This window comes from Periophthalmus magnuspinnatus, chromosome 21, assembly GCF_009829125.3.
Source record: "Periophthalmus magnuspinnatus isolate fPerMag1 chromosome 21, fPerMag1.2.pri, whole genome shotgun sequence".
NCBI lineage: Eukaryota > Metazoa > Chordata > Actinopteri > Gobiiformes > Gobiidae > Periophthalmus > Periophthalmus magnuspinnatus.
In genome coordinates, this window is record NC_047146.1 from 10,189,919 (window position 1) to 10,211,395 (window position 21,477).

General features: G+C 38.9%; 2 protein-coding genes across 3 annotated transcripts in view; one reads left to right on the plus strand and one right to left on the minus strand.

The window, feature by feature from the left end:
- Positions 1-1,557: 1,557 nt before the first annotated feature.
- On the minus strand, positions 1,558-20,473 carry LOC117389680 (rho GTPase-activating protein 6-like). Its single transcript, XM_033987388.2, has 13 exons — positions 20,183-20,473; positions 13,128-13,287; positions 9,632-9,703; positions 8,202-8,464; positions 6,763-6,946; positions 6,614-6,669; positions 6,368-6,518; positions 6,139-6,287; positions 4,855-5,034; positions 3,530-3,627; positions 3,221-3,450; positions 2,725-2,796; positions 1,558-2,643 (listed from the first exon to the last, which is right to left on the minus strand). Exons 1-13 carry the CDS (start codon positions 20,339-20,341, stop codon positions 2,066-2,068), a joined length of 2,352 nt encoding a protein of 783 aa, XP_033843279.1. The 5' UTR covers positions 20,342-20,473; the 3' UTR covers positions 1,558-2,065.
- Positions 15,860-21,477, plus strand: part of frmpd4 (FERM and PDZ domain containing 4) — a 39,282-nt gene continuing 33,664 nt past the window's right edge. Inside the window, exons 1-3 of one of the 2 annotated variants that reach the window (XM_055230480.1) lie at positions 15,860-15,918; positions 17,140-17,194; positions 17,319-17,525. The gene's annotated coding sequence lies outside the window, so the exon portion shown is untranslated. Of the gene's footprint in view, positions 15,919-17,139; positions 17,195-17,239; positions 17,526-21,477 lie in introns of those variants that run through there. The other variant, XM_055230481.1, reaches the window with a different exon arrangement.

Here is a 21,477-nt window from a genome sequence, read left to right on the forward strand (position 1 = left end):
TCTCAAAGGGCCAGATGTAACTGTAAGATAAATGCCACTACGTTTTAATCTCGTTAATTAACTGTTTCTTTATTTATTTATTACTTATTCAAATGACAAATATTGCATATGGATTTGCATAGACATGAAAAACTGGCTGTTTAACTGTGTATCTCCCGATAAACTGACATTTTAAGACCTTTTAATTTACTTTGTCGCGGGCCACATAAAATGACGTGGCGGACCGAATTTGGCCCACGGGCCTTGAGTTTGACACATGTGATCTAAAGTATCATCTGGAATTTCGTTAATTAACAACCAATTCCCAGAGATCAAATTAAGTGGAGATTACATGTCTTGTGTCTGGATATGCTACATTAACCATAACTAGGTCTTTAAAATAGACTAATAAAACCTTTGCATGCTTATTTTACATAATCTCATTCCTAATATAACTTGAAATGTGTTCAGTGCACACAACAATAACCTTAATGAGTTTAACCGGGGGCTATTTTGGTCCTGCTGAGATTTATGCATCCATCTCGACCTTGACGCAGCCGGGCCAGCGCTCTCTTGTAACCGGACTTTGGAGTCTCTTTTTGGCTCCATGACCTTGCTCTGTCCTCCCTGGAGCGCCTCTTGATGGCAGGGAGCAGAGGCAGACGGGAGATGGACCCCCTGTTGAGAATTCACAGCCAAAGGATCAGCTTACAGCCATCAGAACTGCGCAGATAAGATGTGAAATTAAATATTTGATGTTGATCGCCTTTTTTTTTTTAGGAGACTGAGAAAGACGCATTGCCACATTTCACTTCACTTCATTTCACTTCACTCCTGGCTCTTTCTCTCTATCGTTTGGAGAAAAGGGACCGTAGGAAGTCTGTCCTTTGTAATAAAGCTCAGACAGAACTGAAGGGTGAGACTGAGACATGAGTTCTCTGTAAAACACATCCAGACATCCTGTTCTGTCGCTTTGGTTTCGTCTGAAGGCGCGCGTAATGGCCAAATGGAGCGCGTACTGGCCCAAACAGACACGCGCAGACTTGACCTAGAACTCCAAATCTGGGTCAGAAGGAAATCCCCTGTTGAGCTAGTAAGTGGTTTATCAGGGCGAATAGAGTTCTGTTTGTTAATGACACTAATTAGTATGCTTTTTACACACAAATAACGCGTCACTCCACCTGCATTTTCACATTTCTAAAAATCCTCCAAGAGCATTGTTGCTTATCTAACTTGGCACTTGTTTTTTAATTCGCTTTAAAAGTTAATTAGCTTATGTTGTAAACTATTTCATCAACGTGATTAATAATAGTTTGTCATTAAAAGATCGAATTTCAAAAGCAAAGTAGTAAGTTTTAAATGCCACAGGCGAGGCTCTTGAGTGCACGTGTCTGGCTTCAAATGCTGGTCTTACAGTGACATCTAGTGGTGCGTCTGGGTACTTCATGGAGAGCTCATTGGATAATTATACTCACATTAATAGATTTACGTTATTAAAAGTTAAATCTACCGTTGTTATTTATTTATTTTTTTGTATAATGCCTTGGTGCTGCGGGTAGTTATGACTTGAAGATCACACAGGAGCAAAGGGCAATTTTAATAAAACACAGCAAAACATACAATTTTGTGGAGCAGAAACCTTTTTTTATATATATAAAGTGAGGCATGAAAAGTATCAACACAATCCCTGAATAAATTACATAATACTGAATTACACTCTTACATGTTGATCGGAGAGCTGTGCAATGACGTAAATGTAAAGAAATGATAGAAAGAGATTGAGAACTTTACAATAATAATAATAATAAGTCTAATTAGCATGTTATGGAATTAAACAAGGAGTAATTATGAGGTACAAAAACGTATAATAACAGATTTAGAGTAATGTCTACATTCACCATCAGAGACACCTTAGTTTCTTAAATATGAAAACTTACAGTACATAACATATTAAAATACACATTCATTGTTTATACAGTCAGTAAAGGACCATTGTACGTTGCAATGGACCAGAACAAACACTGAATTCAGTACTGCATCTTCATACTCTAAGTCTCTAAGTTTCTGTCTTATAGTGACAGGTGTGTCACACTAGTGTTTCTGGCAGGGTGTCCGCATTTTCCTTGGACAATATTTTCCACATATGCCACCTGTCGGAGTTCCAGGCAAGTGCAGTGGGGTCTGCTCCTCCCTGCCCTGGCTTTGGCAAATGGGCAGTGGGCACAGTCTGGGAATCCGTGTTCTGTTGGGACAAATGCTGGCTCTGAAAGTCAAGACCTTGTGGCTGATATTTAACAAGTGAAGGTGTGGAGTGAGAAATGTGGCTCTCTCTCAACGCTGCACAGTGATAAAGAGGAGAGTGGCCATCTGTCCTGACCTTAAAAAATGGCCCCGCTGAGTGCCCTGTCCTTTCTGCCAGGTTTTCTGAACTGAGTGCTCCTGATTGGCCGCTCTCTCCTTGATGTAATAGTGATTCTGTTTGTCTCTGTCCTCTGTGGTCTTGAGGCCCGCTGCTGCTCCGAGTCACTGGGAGGTGTGGCTTGAATTCCAGCCCACCCAATAAGGTTTTTGTTGTGGTGACGGGTGGTTTGTTGTTGCCTTGGTGACTGCTCAGCCCCTCGGATGATCCATACGACTCACATTCCGACGCATCTCCAGCAGAGCCTGGGAGAAGGCACTAATTAATGTCCGGCATTCATTACGCCTCTCAAGAACATCTGCAGCAGTGCAGACAGACGGACTCACCGGTGATGTGATGACCTCTGAAGTCCTGGTGGAACAATTCATGCCAGTCGTCCCAGAAAGGGTCATTGGTGACTAAGAGAAAAGTTTATAAAATACGTAAAAGGAATTTAAAAATCTACATGTACATAATACCTCTAGAGAATAGTTATACTGAAGGAATGATAGCAAGGTCAGACAGATGGCCACTCTCCTCAGTATTAGCCATAAGTATCAGAAATACTGAAGATGAAGTCCATATGTGAATACATACAAATGTTTATATAAATCTTTAGGTGTAAACTACTTTCTGTACAATATTAATACTCCTATATGCTATACTCATCACAACATAATCACTAATCTGGATATACTATGAAAATCTGACAAAAAGTGCCCTCCAACTGCAGGTATGACAGAATCCAACTGGTAAACAACTTTATAGGGCTGTAAAATTATAGCAGGACCCATTTCTGTTACATTATTCATACACAATATTGAAGTAATTTGGTGAGTGTACCTAGCTTGTCTGATGAAAGTGTAGGAGAACTATTGCCTGAAGAGTGGTCTGTGGGCTTGGATGACAGTGAGTTGCTGTCTCCGGTGTATTCGCACATCCGGTGATTGGAGAAGACTGGCGAGTTGTTGTCATAGGGAGACACCTCTCCACTCGATGCTTTGATAGAGTCACTGGATAAGCACCTGCCAGTCAGACACAAGTGCTCCTCTGGTCTAATGAGATCTGGATGTCTAAAAAGAAGAACTATTGAGTCTAAAACACATTTAGAATAAGATAAAGTATGAAATTTGTCACATATCAAAACCTTACGAATTGTGCGAGGCTTTTCTCCTCAGAAGGTAATCAACAACATCCGGATCGGTTTCAAGCAAACTTTTCAGTACTTCATTCTGCAGGTCAGCTGGGACCTGGGAAGACAATTGTCTCTTTATTGGATGCATTAAAAAACTAGATTTGTGTTTACTGTGATTTCATGACTACACACAGACATTGTCACAGGTGCACTGTGGAGAATTTAGTAGTAGTAAAATTCTATGACTTCCCCAAATGCCTGAAATAAACCGTGAAATGGTCTTGTTGAAACCAATTTAGTCTCTCTATTCTGGGCAACAAATTTGGCAGTGCAACCTGGAAGATAAAACAAACTACTCTATTTAAAATTTTAAAGTGTGTTTTTGTACTACTTAATCTACAAAATGTGAACAAGAAAAAATTAAAAAGTAAATGTATTTAATCTTAATCACAACAGTATTGTCAGTAGCAATAGTATTTAAATAACAGCTGCAATAGAAATAGCAGTATTAGCTGCAGTAATGGTAATAGGTAGTAGTAATAACAGCTGTTGAATTTTAACTAAGGGAAATTAATACTTTAAGACACTTAAAACACTTCAAAATGTACATTTAAAATATCACAGATTGTTTGTACTTTGCAAAAATATAATGTTAATCAACATTCACAGCTATTATTTAACCTGATTGAAGGGCATCAAAGTAAGTGCACGAAAAGCACATATAAAATCTTGAACAATAGCTGCTATAATATAAACACTCTCATTGTAACATGAGCAGTAAACAGAGCAGTAAGGATTTAACGGCACTTAGACATCAGCACTAATGATGCACAGAGAGTGTCTAATGGGCTTTCTGCCTTTTGGCATTGTTAATGAAGATTTTCAGAGGTCTAATAAAACGTGCTTGCACTTAAGATTCTATTTGAACACACAAAGGGCAATAAAGACGAGCAGTCTGACCTTGTACACAGTCAGTGCTTATGAACAAATGTCTGTGCTTAAACATTGTAGTGTATATTTCAGTGGATACGTCATGGTCAGTTTTCTCCGTTAAATGTTTAAGTGGTTAGACTGTCAATGAATTATATGCATTCTTAGTTTCATTATTTCTTCTTGCTTTTATAAGTGATTCTATAAGCGCAGTAGTTATGGCCTATGAAGCTAATCTCACATTTCATTAGATGGTTCCACTTTGTTAAGCCCAGACCTGACCAATAAACCAGCTGATACTGTGAGAATACAAATGACTAGCAGTGTGTAGCAGTGTTCTGTAGGCGATACCAGAGCTTCCTTTGGCCCTGTTGAACATATATCAACACAATGGCACTGTATAGGCCCTTACCATAAATAGAGTGTCATATGTATCGATCATTTTCTGCACCAGGCTGATGATGGCTGTGCTCTCCTCCACACGGGCCAAACTCTCCACCACGAACTCCTTGTCCGAGCTCTTGAGCTTATGTAACAAGTTTGGTCCAAATATGGTGGCTAAATTGAGCGACGTCATCTTGTTTCCTGTTACCTAGACAAAGCAGAGGACAGACTCATTTATTTTGACGATTGTTATTATCTTTGTTCGTGGCTAGGGTGGGAAATAATTTATGAGAAGATATCATTCAAAAAATAATTGAACTAAATTGCTCTTTGCTTTCTGTTTAAGAGCTTAACACGATAAAGTTGAAAGGCACAAGAGGTCACAATAATATTATAAGAGGTTTTGTGAAAGACAGGCTGCTTATTGCTCTGGGAATGTGTGCCTAACAAGTATCTGCCACTATCAATAAGACTGCCTGTTAGTAGCGCTGAGAGTCTGTGTGCCCTGGTACAGTATGTATGCTCTAGGACTGGGGCCAAGAATAAACTGCTTTCATATCCGTGGGAAACCATTATGTTGGGTTATGAGGATGTTTAAAGTTTAACAGATAATATGAAACACATATTGAATTTTTCTTCTATTGATTTAAAAAAGCTTGGAATGATATTATGTACTCCTGTGGATTGAATTGTAAGCCTTGAAACAAAGCAACGTTTTTTTTTTTCATTAATAAAATATAACCACTGAAAAAGTTTGGCTTTACTGTTGTTTTATCCAGTCATATATTTTCAGAGCGTTTTGTTTCAGAGAAGACTGGAGCATACCCCATTAATTTTAGGCCTTTGGTGGGGTACGTCAGAGGCCAGCTAGTCTAACATACAGTAGTCAGAGTACTCTTGTTGTCAGATTATAGTCTGATTTGTCAAGAGAACCGTTCAGACAGCTCCCACTTGTGCCAGTCTACGCATAGTTGAAAAATTCCAATGTTTTCCGTGTTGTTTCTTGCCTACTGGGCTAATAGTAGTGCGCTATCTACATTGCAGCAGTACAGTTGGAGAAATTTGAATACCAATAGAAATCCCCCAATTGGGCCTCCAATTGGGAGATTTCTATACATGCAGTATAGAAATTCTGTTTCCTAATTGATGAGAAATACAGTTTCCTATTTAATCCTCATTAAAGTAGGGCAGAAATATTTTTCCTATGTGCAATTAAATGTACTGTCTGAGTCATATTCATAATTTCTTAATCAGTCACTTCTGCACTCTAGAAAATGTAAAAAAAAAAAAATGAAATATTTAGCTTGTTTACCTCATGTCTCTCTTTGTCCACGGTGTCTTTTGAATGTTTAGCCACAGTTGACAACAAACAAAGCAGCCGCTGTAGTGTGTCGCTGTTACACGGTGGGAGCAGAAAGAGCAGGAGCTGAATGACTCTGTCCTGATCTGAGAAATCCAGCACTGTGGATCAAGAAAGACAAGCAAATAATTACAAAGCAATTATGCAAACTTAACGCCATGTTTTGTTTGTTAGCACTCACTCATTGTATGGATAAAAGCCGTGTAGAGCTCTCTTGTCAGAAGTGGGTCTGGCATGTCCCTGAGAAACTCTTTGAGCAGCGCTGCTATATCGTGGACACTGTGCTCCTCATCTAAATTGACCTCCCACCCTTGGTCAAAATCCTCACGAAGCTAAGGAAAATAAACCGCAAACAAACCGTGAAATCAATAGCGGTCAGAGGTTGTGAATGAAAAATGTGCTTTCTGAATCGTCCTTGAAACCTTACCTGCCTAACTCTTTTCTTTGAACTTCCCACACGAAATATGCCCACAGTCTGGAGTCCTAAAGTAGAAATGGAGAAAGTTGAGCAAAGTTGAAACCTATATGTCTTGTCTAATTCCACTTTCCCTTTAAACTCTCAAAGTAAAAGTGTACCATATTTTTCCAGGTGTTGGCAGCAGAGATCAACCACTCGGGGCACCTGTCTGTAAATGGGGTTGAGGCTGAGTTTTTTGTCGTGGCGCTTCTTCCTCTCCACCGGCAGAGACAGCTGCAGGGCCTCCAGTAGACGGGACTGGTTATCATCAAGGTCAGTGATGCAATCTACAGACACTCCACCCTGTCAATAGAGGAGTGACCGCAAAAAAGTGAATGAATACACAGCTGTAGATACAAGAGGCTGAACCAATTCCCCATACCAATAAAATATCTAAAAAGGTCAGGCAGAAATCAAAAGTGTAAATGTAATCAGACACATCCCCTGCTGCTTACGACACTGTGGTGATTTATTCAGAGCTGGAATGTAATGAAGTAAAAGTGTATTGCTATTCAAATATTTATGTGTCTTGAGACTCTTGACTTAATATTTTACAGGCTACTTTTCAGCAGAAGCTCAGTAGAAAGAGCTGCTTGCCCACAAATTCAAGGCTTGGCACATTGATTACTGGCAACCAACTCTGCACTTTTGTTGTGTTCTTTGGCAGGGTGTCTCCTGGTTTATGTAGATGCAAGTGCAACTGGTGTAATTGTACAGCCATAGTGGTTGTATACGCTACATCGAAAGCATTTCTGAAATCTGTCGCTGCAGAAAGTTTCATCGACATTGTGGGTTTTGTAAGAAAACTTGCAAACATACTGCACTTTAGAGTCAGACTGCGATAAAACACTTATGTAAATTTGGCTGAACGCATCTGTACTGTACAGGAGACACAGCACGGAGGAGACTGAATGACAATGGTCTACAGTCCCTTAGCCAATCAGGACACAGAACAAAATTCATACACTGTAAAAAAAAAAAAAAAAAAGCATGCAAAATTGCACCCAAAAAAATCCACGAAACAGCGAGACAGCGAAAGGTGAACCGCGATATAGTGAGGAACAACTGTAATTACAGGCAATATCACTGTAATAGGGTCCAGTGACGGTCTCTGAAGACAAGGAAATGTATTGCCCTATTGTAAAACAATACAGGCAAAACAATAACACCCCCTCAGAGACAAGAAGGTAAAAGATTATGAAACTACAGCACTATGTAACAGAAAAGTTACATAGTGCAACTTTAAATTGATCAAACACATGGTATAAGTTAATACCTTCCTACAGTATATTTATTGTAGCTTTATTTGGTCATAGTTTTATTTTGGTAAAGTTTGGATTTTAACCAGTAAAAGAAGGCATTCATATTTATTAAAATTAAAATTAAAGGTTAGGGCATTTTTCTTTTATGTCACAACCTTGTCGATAATAATCACAATGCATTATGTATTCCAAGTGAATATACCCAAAAGGTCACTAACACTCCATCAAGTGTAATCTGACACTGCCCCTGCTGCTTTTGGACAGACAGTGTGTGTTACTAACAGGAGAAGGCTTACCCTCCTGCGCGTCCTGGGAGCGGGGTCGGGTGTACTGCGTTGAGGGGACTCATTAGGGGTCTCACACGTCGAGCTCAGAGACGAGTTGCTGCTGGACAGGTCTTTGTTGGTCCTTTTGAAGCTGGATGTGAGGTGGAGGAAGGAGAGCATCAGCTCACTGGGATCGCTGTGCTCGGCCCTAAGGGGATCGTGCCGCTGTTTGTGCACACGGTCGTTGGCTATGACCTGGGACAGTGCAATACCAAACGCTTGAGGCGAAGACTCTGTGTGAGCGAAAAGGGTAAGGAAGGTTTAAAGATCATGTTGTGGGTCAGGGTCCTTTGAGGGTTGCTGAATATGAATGAGAGTGTAAAACCTAATACGCCATGTTTTAACCAAAGGCCATAAAGATTTGCACACGTTCTTTGATTTCTTCTTAACTTAAGCCAGGTATAATTCATGAGACTGAGAATTAAGAGAAAACTATGTCTGATTAAAGGTGCACTTTGTAATTTTACTGGTGGCAGGTACATCTTCACGGAGATGTTATTGGTTTGCACAGAATGTCCCACAGTATGGCATTAAACTTATCTTATCAAATGTGACCAGGCCATTTTAAGTCTGATCTGTGAAGTAAGAATGTAATAAAAGCACCTTTAATTGAGTAAAAGATCATATACAAATGTTCACTACCATAATGTGGAACATACACAAAACAGGGGTCAAACCAGGTCTAAATTATGGCTTTTATTTTCATTTTTTTAAGAAAGAAAAGAAACAGTATCACTATGCATACTAACATAATATGATACAGACATATACAATATCAATAATAAAATAATTCTGTTTATAATAATTTCAGTTATTTGTGTAATTTCTTCTCTGGCAATATCAATATAAGGAGTTTGTCATGTTTTGCAGTGTACAGTCTTAGCTCAGAGAGGAGAACACATAGTTTTAGAAGTGACTTTGTAAACAAAAGAGCTGCAGAGGAAAGAGTGGGCTGGCCGAGGCAGAGGAGCGGCCAGTAATGAATGAACCACCACTTAGGATTGTTTTGGTTATTTCCTCCCGACTCCCTGTCTGACAGAAACATCACTTTCTTGCACGGTATTGGAGGAAGGCAGGGCAACTCTGAGCCCCTCTGAGACATCTTTTACTGTACGGGAGATTTAAAGAGCTGAGGGGCTAAAATGTGGAGAATGTCTGCTTTGGTGATTTTATAGAGCCTTAGCCAAAAGGATCAAAGTGTCTTTCAAGTGTTAGAAGGTGGGCTAGGGCTGCAAACTGGAAGTGGGAAGGAGTCTCGCAAAAGTCAGAAGCGCAGGTAAAAGTACAAAAAGGAAGTATGTCAAGCATCCTTTGAACATCAGACATCAAACAGGAATATGTGATGTGAAATTAAACCAATGACAAAATAAAGGTACTATTAAGCTTCAAGTTCACGTTACCTTTGTCTTTGTGTTTCTCTTTGGATAATGAATCCAGTTTCTGCCTCAGGGACTTCTTGTGCTTCTGGTCATCTGAAAGGCAAACAAGTGTAAACAACTAATTAACTTTTTTTTCAAAGGTAGGTCTTACTGAAATTGTACTAAAGAGGTTGTATTTTACTTCTCTGGGGTATTAACTGTAACACATAACATTTTTAGATCACCACGTTACCTTTTATTGTTTTGAAAATGCTATATTCACCCAAACAACATATTAGCATGTTTAAGTCTCCCCTCCCTCTGCTCCTCGCGTTAAGTCACTCCCCCTTCAGTGCTAGGACAACACTCAGCCTGCATCCCGCTAATGAAACTACTGCACATCACATCAAGTTTGTCAGGTTGCTGTGCACAGTTTTGTATCATATTTTCGTATATTTACGGAGAATTATCATGTGACAGTGTGGATGATGTGGGCTTTTGGGCTAAGCATTGCACAGAATTTGATCAACTACTGTAAAGTAGGGTTCAAATTGGGCCTGGGGAGATTGCTAAAATACTCAAACATGCACGGATGACATCTAAAACCTCTTCAAGCATGTTTTTGATGAGGGGACAAAGTTGATTTTGCATAATACCCCTTCTTTAACTTTTACTCAAAATTATAATTGATTTACTTTAACAATCCCCCGCGACCCGGCCTCGAATAAGCGGAAGAAAATGGATGGATGTTTACTTTTATCATTTTATTGATTAGCCCTAATTTTATTGACTTCATAACCAAAAACATTAAAAATCTGAAATTGTAATGATCTTTTCACATTGAAATAAACCTGATATCCAAACCATCAGGTACTACACTTCAACTTTTTACATAGAACTTATTTAACCCCTAAAAAGAGATACCTGATGAAGCTCACTTCTTCTCCACATTGTGATAAATGTTCAGAGAATGTGATTGCTACTTTTATCCACATGTTTTGGGATTATAAAGACGTCAATATATTTTGGAAAACTGTACATTCCTATTTAGCTAAAATGTTAAACAAAGATTTTTGTTTTACCCCACTTATCTTTTTGATTAATGATTTTTCAATGTTATCAAATTGGTCCTTTTTTCACAAAAAGATTTTACTGGTAGAGTTGACAGCAGCGAAAAAACTGCTGGCCCTTCGCTGGCAAACATCTAACAACTTGACTCTGAGTCACTGGATCAATACCTTTCGCTACATCATCAACATGGAACTATCAGGAGCTAAAATGCATGGAGCCAAAACAAAAACTATCTCATTATGGAGTAAAACCTTATTGGAACTGGATAATCTTAAATAAGCAAGACTGTGTATATATGTATATGTATATGTGTGTATATATATATATATATATATATATATATATATATATATATATATATATATATATATATATATATATATATATATATATATATATATATATATATATATATATATATATATATATATATATATATATATCTGTGTGTGTGTAAGTGTATATGTAAATATATATAAGTATAGTATGTATAGTAATGTATAGGAATACATATATAATGTGCATGCATATATATGTTTTATGGGATATGTGAGTGTATATGTATGTACGCATTTTGGAAGTATGTATTTTGTTATGTATTTTGTAAGTGTACGTGCGCATACACACAGACAAATATGCAATGGTTTTTGTTGTTGTTTTTTTTTTTATCTTGTACATGTGGAGCCCAGGGAGGGGGGGTAGGATATCACCATGAGCTCGGGATGATTTATTTTTTATTTATTTATTTTTTTTTTTTTGGGGGGGGGGGTTGTTATTATGTAAACAATAAAAATTTGATCACAAAAAAGAAATAAACCTGATATTCTCATATACAATTGAAACCAGAAGTTTTCATACAAATTTTCATTACTTTCTTCAAAGTAATTAGTTTACATACAGTAAGATTACTATACAATTTGGGAAAACCCAGATGATGATATCATGTCTTCGGAAGCTTCTGATGAGGTTTATTGACAACATTTGAATTAATTAAAGACACACCTGTGGATGCATTTGAAACACACTGCTTCTTTGTGTAATATCATGGGAAACTCAAAGAAATCCGCCAAGATATCAGGAAAAGAATTGTGGACAAGTCTGGTTCATCCTTGGGTGCAATTTCCAGATGCCTGAAGGTGCCACATTCATCTGTTCAAACAATTATATGCAAGTATAAACACCATGGGAAAGTCTAGCCATCACACCGCTCAGGAAGGAGACGGGTTCTGTGTCCCAGAGATGAACGTGCTTTGGTCCGACGTGTACATATCAACCCAAGAACAAAAGCAAAAGCTTGTGAAGATGCTGGCTGAAGCTGGTAAGAGTGTGTCATTATCCACAGTGAAACGAGTACTGTACCGACATGGGCTGAAAGGAGACTCTGCCAAGAAGAAGTCATTACCGGTACTCCAAAAGAAACATAAAAAAGCCAGATTACTGTTTGCAAATGCATCCAGGGACAAAGATCTTAATTTTTGGAGACATGTCCTGTGGTCTGACATTGAGCATCATTACGTTTGGAGGGAAAAGGGGTTGAAAACACCGTCCCAACTGTGAAATACGGGGGTGGCAGCATGATGTTGAGGAGTTGTTTTGCTGGAGGACGGACTGGTGCACTTCACAAAATAGATGGCATCATGAGGAAAGAAAATTATGTGGAAATACTGAAGCAAACATCTCAGGACATCAGCCAGGAAGAGCTTGGGCTCAAATGGGTCTTCCAAATGGACAATGACCCGAAGCATACTGCCAAACTGGTTACAAAGTAGCTTAAGGATAACACAGTCAATGTTTTGACAAATCCCTAGCGGGTAATCCTAATTGATCTAAAACAGGAAAAGTTTGATTTCGTATCAGACAGTGAGAAAAAAGCATATGCGTCTTTTTAAAGAGTGTATGCAAACTTCTGGTTTGAGCTGTAGAGCTGAACGTAATTATTTCTTATTCAAGTAGTAAATAGATATAACACAGCAGTTGACTTTGTTTTGCTTGCTTTTTATTATTCTACCCAATTACATACTTTTAGATGTGTTTTATTATTCAATACAATGTCACTGCTTTTGATATGGTCTGCATTTAACTCCACAGAATCTTAATATGAACAAACAGCTGAAATAGTAAATGGCCAGAGGGATCAGATCTCGATTAAATTATTATTTTGTTTTCTTTTTTTTTGTCAAATTGCCTAACCCGGTTAGATTTGTGAATGCATTTGACATTATAAGTATCTTACATGCAAGTTTAATTCCTATGTACTGCAAGTGATTGGTCAAGTTTCACTAAGTAATTTCCCTCAGCGATCGTCAAAGCAAATGCCATAAAATCACCAACAGACATTGTGGCTCTATCTTTACGATATTGCAAAAGTAATGAATGTAGCATCTGTCTTGTGCCTGAAATTGCCTAGTTATAACCCAGCTGTGCGGTGTGGTGCGTTTGGCGTGTGTACGTGTTTGTGTGTGCGTACACTTAGGTATGGTGATGTGGCAGCCAAGGTCACAGTCCTGCAGCAGTCTCCTGAAGGCCACATCCTGCAGACGAACCCTCTCCAGCTCCGAGAGGCTTTGCAGTGGGACTGGCTTCAGTCCAACACTCTGCCCTGACTCGCTGTTCCAGGTGAAGTCATCCTGAGCACAAACAGGCACCCAGCAACCAATGAGATCATATCAGTAGCATAAATTCATCAATGCCATGCTTTGTTATGCAATCTCAAGCTGCTAATATGAGAATGCATTATGGGAATGTATTACACAATATCAGCTAAATGATACAGAATGTTCACTTGACTAACTTTAATTTGCTGTTTCTTATATTTTCCTATTTATTATGCTGTTAGTAATCCTGGGAATACTTTCTTCTAAATTAAAAAATAACTCTATTTTATTCATTTTCTACTCCACTAATTTGCCCGCAGTATTTAATTTACTTTCACTCTTGGTTCGTTTTTGCATTATTCATCATCAGCAAAAGATGGCACACAGCTCATTAGGCTTGTTCATTGGTAAACACAGTTAGCGAGCACACTTTCGGGGGCATAAGTACCAATAATGGGGCCAATCATCTGATGTGAAGGCCTCCACCTTTGTGCATCTTCTTCCTGGAGATTACAGGTCTTTGATCCAGTACAGTCAAGCCAATCATATGAGCCATGTACCAAAGAGGCTTAGTAAGTCATTATCAGGATAAGACTCGCTCCTATTAAATTAGAATTAGGACTTCGCCATAGCAACATGCTTCACAGTGTACAGAAGACTGGAGCCAATTACAGATTAAACAGACCTGTCTAGCCTTCCTAAGAGATGTACCATATTTGGTCAGAGAAACATCAATTATTTATATATGTATTGTTATGTATTTAATTTCCTTCTGCAAGTAGCAGGTGATACTATGAGCTACAAGACATTACCACTTGACAACGTTCACAGCAAGTTGCAGACCTGACTCAGACACTGACTGTCTGACACGCAATTTAGGGCGTCTTAAAGTCTCCTATTAACTTAACACATGCATGTCTTTGGATGTTGGGAGGAAGCCAGGGTGCTCCAAGATAACTCAAGATAAACTTAAGAGGAAATACAAACAAAAAAGAGAATATGGGTTGGCATTAGTTACACATGGAAAAAACAACTATTTTGCCGTACAGTTGGCATGATGCCTTTATGCCCTCATCTCTATTAGGTGTACCGTCTAAGTACTGTATTGTCTTAGCTAATTTGTAACTTCTGACATTCCACTTCCATGACCATAGAGGAAACTTCTATCTGATGCAAGGGTGAGTCTGGCTCCTACAGTTTGTCTTTTTAATGAGTCACTCCCTCAAAACAAAGTAAACAGCAATTGTTGTGCAATTACAAATGAATCTCCAAGTACTGAAGAAGTCTAATTTAATGATGACTACTTAGCATCTTAAGAAGATGTAGTCTCTGCAGTCAATGGAAATATACCGCACATGGAAGTTAATGAATATAATCACATCATTTAAATACTTCTCCTGATAGGGATCATTTAACGATCTAGTTGTCAAAAAAAAACTGAGGCGATGAGGGGCTAAACCATTCTCAGATGAATTTGCATTTCTTACAAAACAAACAATTGGCCTACAAATCTCAATTTATATTAAAATAAAGTGTCTCACAATTGACAGACTTTTTGTTTACACAGATGCATAAAAATGCAAGCTTCCTTTATTCACAGTTCATTTGTTACTTATTACAAGTCATTCCAGGACTTAAAAAAACTTGAAACTGCCTTGAGTTGGACTCCAGCAGAACCTAATTCAATACTGACACAACAATGCGTTTTTGTACACAATAAGAGGAAGCTTGCAAGGTGGCTCATACAGAACAGAGAGATTGAAATGTTAGATTACAGGAATCAAGCCCACTTGAACTGAATCCAGCAGGTTGAATGATGCATATTTTTCAGGCTTCAGGAAGCTATTCAATGGCGCAGTACATAACAAACTTTCCAAAGCACTCTTTGTCATGGGCTAAATAAAACCCACGCACACTCTCACTGGGGAATCACCATGTTATTATTATTTCATCTAATTTCATGAAATTAAAAAAGTGGATTAATACTGGCTCTAAAGCTATTGGCGACCCAGGATAAGGACAGAGCCACATGGGAGGCAGGCTGCAAATAATGGACAATCCGCACTTTTACGCACGCTGAAATGTTAAAGAGCAAGCGAGCAAGATAATAAACTACAGACACGCTCAGCACCTTCAACCTTTCCTTGAGCTAAGAAAATGACTACAATAATTGGACAAACGGAATAGACCACCGGAAGCAGCAGTTACTCACGCGATAGGAGAAGTTTCGCCAGAAAAAAGGTTGCCCCATGATGTCGCCAAGTCAAGCAGCGTTACTTCACCTTCATAACTTCAGAAGCGCAAAACTTTGTACCAATTACCCAGAATGCATTCTGCCCCACGGCTACAGTCACCGCACGGAGTCCACCGCTTCAGGGAGTGATTAAATGACGGTGAGACGGTGCTCTATGAATAACATTAGCGCCGGCACTGATAAATGAACAGGGAGGGGTTTTTGGCGGGTGGGGTCAGCAGTCTTAAAGTGTCAGGTCACAAGGCGAGAAGTGGACTTATCAGAGGACAAAACACCAGCGCGTCCTTTGACCTGACGCTCCTGCAGTGGACGCTCCTGCGCACGGCTCAGCGCGCTGTTTTACTACTTAAAACAGAGGCCATTCCAACTGGCTAATGGGCCTATTTATTGTATATTAAACTTGAGAGAAGGTAAGATGTTACAAAAAAATATATATACAATTTAAACTGACATTTAGAATATCCTTGTGCGTAATGTGGAGGCACGTTTTCTGTAAAAACGATCCAGAGGTGGAGATAGATGGTGAATTGTGCTTCTCAAGTCACACATCTGCTACGCACATGTGATAATGCAATGACACATGATGGCCTTATGTGGAGGGATTATAATATCTCATAATATCTTGTGTAACTCTGAGTAGCTGTTCTTCCTGGGTAGCCAAATGAGCATCTTTAGCAAGTGCACCATGTACTGCAGTGGTAAACAGGAAGCATGCAGAAAACAAATCATTTTGAAGACAGTAGAGGGTGGAGGACTCTCTATTCACTTGAGACTTGACAGGAGGATTTTTGTCAAGATAAACACACGAAAGTCCGAATATGTGGCAAAAGAATGCACAATCGTGATTATTCAGGTCGCAATACATTGTTAGAGCTAAAAAATAATCATCATGACTATATTTTGACTATTTTCTAATTGATTCTGCAAAAAAGACCAGTTAATGAATTTTATTTTTATTTTTTTTTCCTTATCTAGCTGTTTATGTTTTTAAGATTTCACTGCTCTTTGGTCATGGGGGAATAATTGTGTGAATGATCATTAAATTGTGGTGTTTTTTCTCACATTAACCCTAACACTATAAATCAATATCATGACAGCTCTACTTGCAAATTGATTTAACACTGGTTTGAGTAAGCGAATCTCTTCTGATAGCAAATATTAATTGAATTCTTTGTTTCTATAAATGGCTAATAAAGAGAATGGAACTATCATAAAGCACTTTGTTGAATCTTATTACCAATTCTATCCCCATTCTTAAGCAACTAATGGAAAGAGTCTGATGAGACATAAAAATCATTCATCGGCTTTTAACTAAATTAATATCTCTGGTGAAATTCTGTGGCTTTGCAAAATAAGCACTTTTCCTCGATGTTTTGGACCTTCAGGCTGTTGCTTCTCCTTGGAGCCAACAAGAATGCCAGTGACATTTAGTCCTAACAAGCCAACAGTACCTGTCAACTGTTGCTGTCTCTACATCATCAGATATTTGGCAAAGAGAAACAAACACCTATGCAATGGAGAACAGAATCGGGTAACGGCTTGGACCTATTTCACTGGATGACTCATCGGGAACACACGTAAAACAGTCTTACAAAATGATGTTTTTAATTTGAACTTTGTTTTGTTTCTAGATGTGGTCATTCGAGACAGCCATTTACAAAGCACTGGAGAATGCTTTGACATGCAGTAAGTAGGCCATATGGTATAGTTACATAACAGTGTAAAGATGTATCACAATGAGCTCCCAGTGAATCAATGCCAAACAGTAACCTATAGAAGTAAACGCCATTGTATATTCTTTATTTATTAGCAGGCTTAAACTGGACACTCCGCAGTGGCCAGCATGTTTAGTGTCTTGCCATGCACACAGAGGTTCTCCAGCGGGAAGAAGTATGTGCCTGAGGGACTGTAGCCAAAGATCAGGTCATGCTGCTCAACTGTGAGAAATAAGAGTGGAGGCTTTCTTCATGTAAACCAGATGTCCCTGTTTTCCATCTCAGCTCACCCCCAGACCCCAGTGACTACACCTCTAATACACAGCTCTGTTCAATCTATGGGAGGTTTAAAGTTATTTATTTATTACACACTAAAACACAACATAACAAACATTTTAAACTATACAAAAATGAACAGTTCAGTGGTAGAAAGACCTTTTCACAAGTTGATGTTACAGTCAAGCTTTTAACTTCATTTCCAAAGTATACTTATTTTTTTCAAATTTGTTGCATATGCCACATTTTGTGTTTAAGTGTCATTTTGCTGTACTACTAGAGGTAGTAGTCACTGAGTAGTTGTAACAAATAGGATTATCAAAAATCAGGTGCTAATCAATAATAAAACTAGTATCGAAACTAGATACTCATTTGAGCAGGAATCGATACTAAAAAACACACAAAGGAACATACCTGGACGACTGATTACACGGATATATGGCCACATGGTAATATAAAATACTGAAAATTACATCTGCTGTCTAAAGAAAGAATTTGAAAGAAGAAGAGAAGAAGAGTTTGAAATTTTAGTATTTTGACAACACTAGTAACAAGCAGTAGTAGCGGCAATGTTATCTGCAGCTTGACTTAAATAATAGTACTTTTCTAACAACACTAGTAAAATTAGTCAAATTATAGTGAGATTGTTTGAAGTAATGATGTTTAAAATATTCACAAATTTTCTCTATACCTGCACCATTTTATTGCTTCTTATCCTCGTCTTGCACTTTTGCATGTCTCATGCTTTAAAACAAGTCTATTCAACTCCAGCACTGGCACAAACTCCACCAGGTGACACTTTGAATTGAAGGATATCCCATGCTCCTATCTGCACCAAGGCTTTGCTGTGTGATTTACGCTTCACTAAGTATATTTTGGAAAGAACTCCGAAAGACAGTATTCCAAGAGTTGCATAATATGTATAAGAGTCCTATAGTGTAGAGCTCCTGGACTGAAGTGGAGTGAATGTGCATAAGTGTTGCTTGCAAAATGGGAATACAGTGAACTTTAGCTGACTTATGTTCTTACGATGATCTCACAGCCAAAATGTCATCACCACGGAGGCTTGGTGACTTGAAATTGGCGTTGCTTTTGGTTAAGTGCTTGTTTATGCTGTCAGCAAAAGTTGTCGTGTGCGTCCTGCTAGAATTTCGCACCTTCACCTCATACCAAAAGCTGACTGGAGCATGACATTAAATAATAATAAATATATGACCTTATTCCCTTGCCGATACATTTTGTAACTTGTGACAAAATGTGGGGCACTGAGTTTGAGAAATGTCAAAGATTGTAATCTGCCGAACATGACTGTGCCTGGCAAGACACTTGGGCGTAACGGTGCAGAGGGCAAGCACACCCTAAAGCCCATAAATTGTATTAGATATGCTCACTGGTACACAGCTGTCTTCAGTATTAATCAGCACTCGCTAGATTTACTGTGATTACATTTCTAAGGGCTCTGGCAGCAGAATGGGACCAGCGCTGATGGCCGTAACAGAGAACAGATACCTGGTATTCATTAGCTGGTTCTTATACTGTATGTAATATATTTCCATTAAACAAACAGTGTTTCCATGACAACCAGAGCAAGAATAGCAGAACAGATTTTGGCGAATCGCGATTGAACGTCTTGGACAGATTGTGATGTCATCATGCCTGCACTCAGTGACTTTTTCAGTGCTCTTGATCAGATGACCAATGTATTTTGTATGTTTACCTTTATAACCTTTACCTTTACAAGTTCTGACAAAAAGCACACAATTTTTTTTTTTACCTATGACATAATGATAAAGCCTGTAGTTCCTTTATTTTGTTGTGTTATTTTTGGCCCTATCTAACAATAATAGAAAAGGAGAAGTGCAGCAACAAACCAAGCCAACCAACAGAAGTAATCGTAGCTATTGTTTAAGTTGCCTAAAAGAAGTAGTCTGAGCTCACAGATTAGATTGGAGTGAAAGTTCTACCTCCACTGCGACCTACTACTTTATTTCCACCATCAATCTTAATTACAAAGCAAGTTATACAAAATTACTTATTAATTAGACTTAGAAGTCTATCTTTAAACTGTATCTTGTTATTGTAATCATCTGATAAGATGAAAGTGTTTGATCTTATTCTCACTGAATAAAACACCGTGAAGTGAAAGGAATGAAGAAGACAACTGCCAAAACTAATAAACAGTTAATCCCTCATCTGCTTTGGCACAGCACTGGTGTTTACCATTTCCAGAGCCACGCCTTCCTGGCGATGTGCAGTGTTTTACCACTGAATCAGTTTGGAGACGTGCAACAATGTACAAAGCCACAGCACCTCGAAACATAAACCTGCAAGTTGCCACACGCTGCTCTCAGTCTGACGTCGTTACATCCAAAAGAATGCACTGAATCAGTCGTAAAATGACGAAGCAACAACATGGAAAAGTTTGGCATTGGTTATAGTCACTGGCAGCAAGTGTCTGTGGAATTCCGTGATACAGATTTTAAATTTGATAGATCAGAAGAATCTCCTGCACAGTGCTTCTAGCGCGTAAAGATGCGCGTAATTGTTGTTTGAAAGTTCTTCTAACTTAGTAAAGGTGACAATGCAGTTATGCATCCTCATCATCATCATCATCATCATCATCATCATCATCATTATACACACAGATCAAAGAAGCTTTGATAGCGCGCAATGCTCTGTTCACCTGAATCGTGTATGGCTTCTTCGGCTTCTCATCCTCATTCCCGAAGTGTCGTATCAAAGCCGGGTCCAAACTCCGGGTCTGCCTCAGTCTCCGCTTGGACATACTCTTCGGGCTCAACGAGCACGAAAAAACGCTACTCAACAATCCTTGCGCCGACATTCTGTGCGTCTCTTGTGGTACCTGTGTGCGTTTGGCATAAAGTGGGCCAAGTCTGATTTCATAACTTAGCCACAAGTCCAGGCGGACAGGAGCGTCGGTGGGTCACCGAGCGCGTCATTCCACTTGTGGAGTGGGTTATTGAGAAACGCGCGCTCGTGTCATTGGATTCCATGCGCAAACTCCCCCTCCCCTCACGCGCTCCTACACAACTTCCTACTTTTACCTCCAGAGTTTAACCTGCACAGAGGCGCTTTTCTAAATGGTCTGTATTGTTGTGGTTTACTACTAATTAAATCAAAACCGTCCTAAATAGACCTAACCTAAAGTTTAACAAAAGTTAATATATTGACTTGGTTCAATTTAAAACCAGATGTGCATTATGTTTTGTCTTTTTTTTTTTTTTTCCCAAAAGAGTGAAAAATGACAAAGTTTAGTTTAACCTGTATATGTTTTCAGTGACATTGATGTTTGGTTTATTACAATACGTGCTTCTAATGGAACTTTCTGTATATAGGCTATAGTAATACATATGTAATATTAAGCCTACTTTCTCACACTTCTTACAGCTTGTTTCAGATCAAAGAAACCAAGCAAAGTGGAAAATGCAAACTAGGTACTAACTAGGTTCTATGGTAAATAAAAAGCATAGAGTGTTTAGTGTATTATGGTCACAAATTAGATTTCAGGTGTAAGAATCCATGTTTAAATATTCTCTCTAGTCAGTGCCAGTTCCTTGTCTTGATCCTAGTGCAGTTCATTGGAGTGGTCTGCAGGGCAAGGGATACTTGTTGTGCAGTGCCCAGGGAGCGCACTCTTCCTGTGGGCGCCCTCGGGAAAGGACCTGGGTGATAACATGACATGTGAACCAGCAGTGCAGGGCCTCGATAAGGCTTCATCAGATACAGCAGTCCAGCAAACAGTCAGGGGAAGTGGAGATAAGGCCCCACTCACTGTTTGATCCACTTATTTGGTCGAGCCGAGGTTTAGAGTAAAGACTCCTCCGGCAGAGGCATCTCATCCCACTTCCCCTGGTGTCATGTCTCTGTGGGAGAAGTGAGTCCACAGCAGCTGATGGCACCAAACTGTGTCTTTTGGGTTTTAACTCTGAACCTAATTTTTAGCTGCTGTTATTTTAA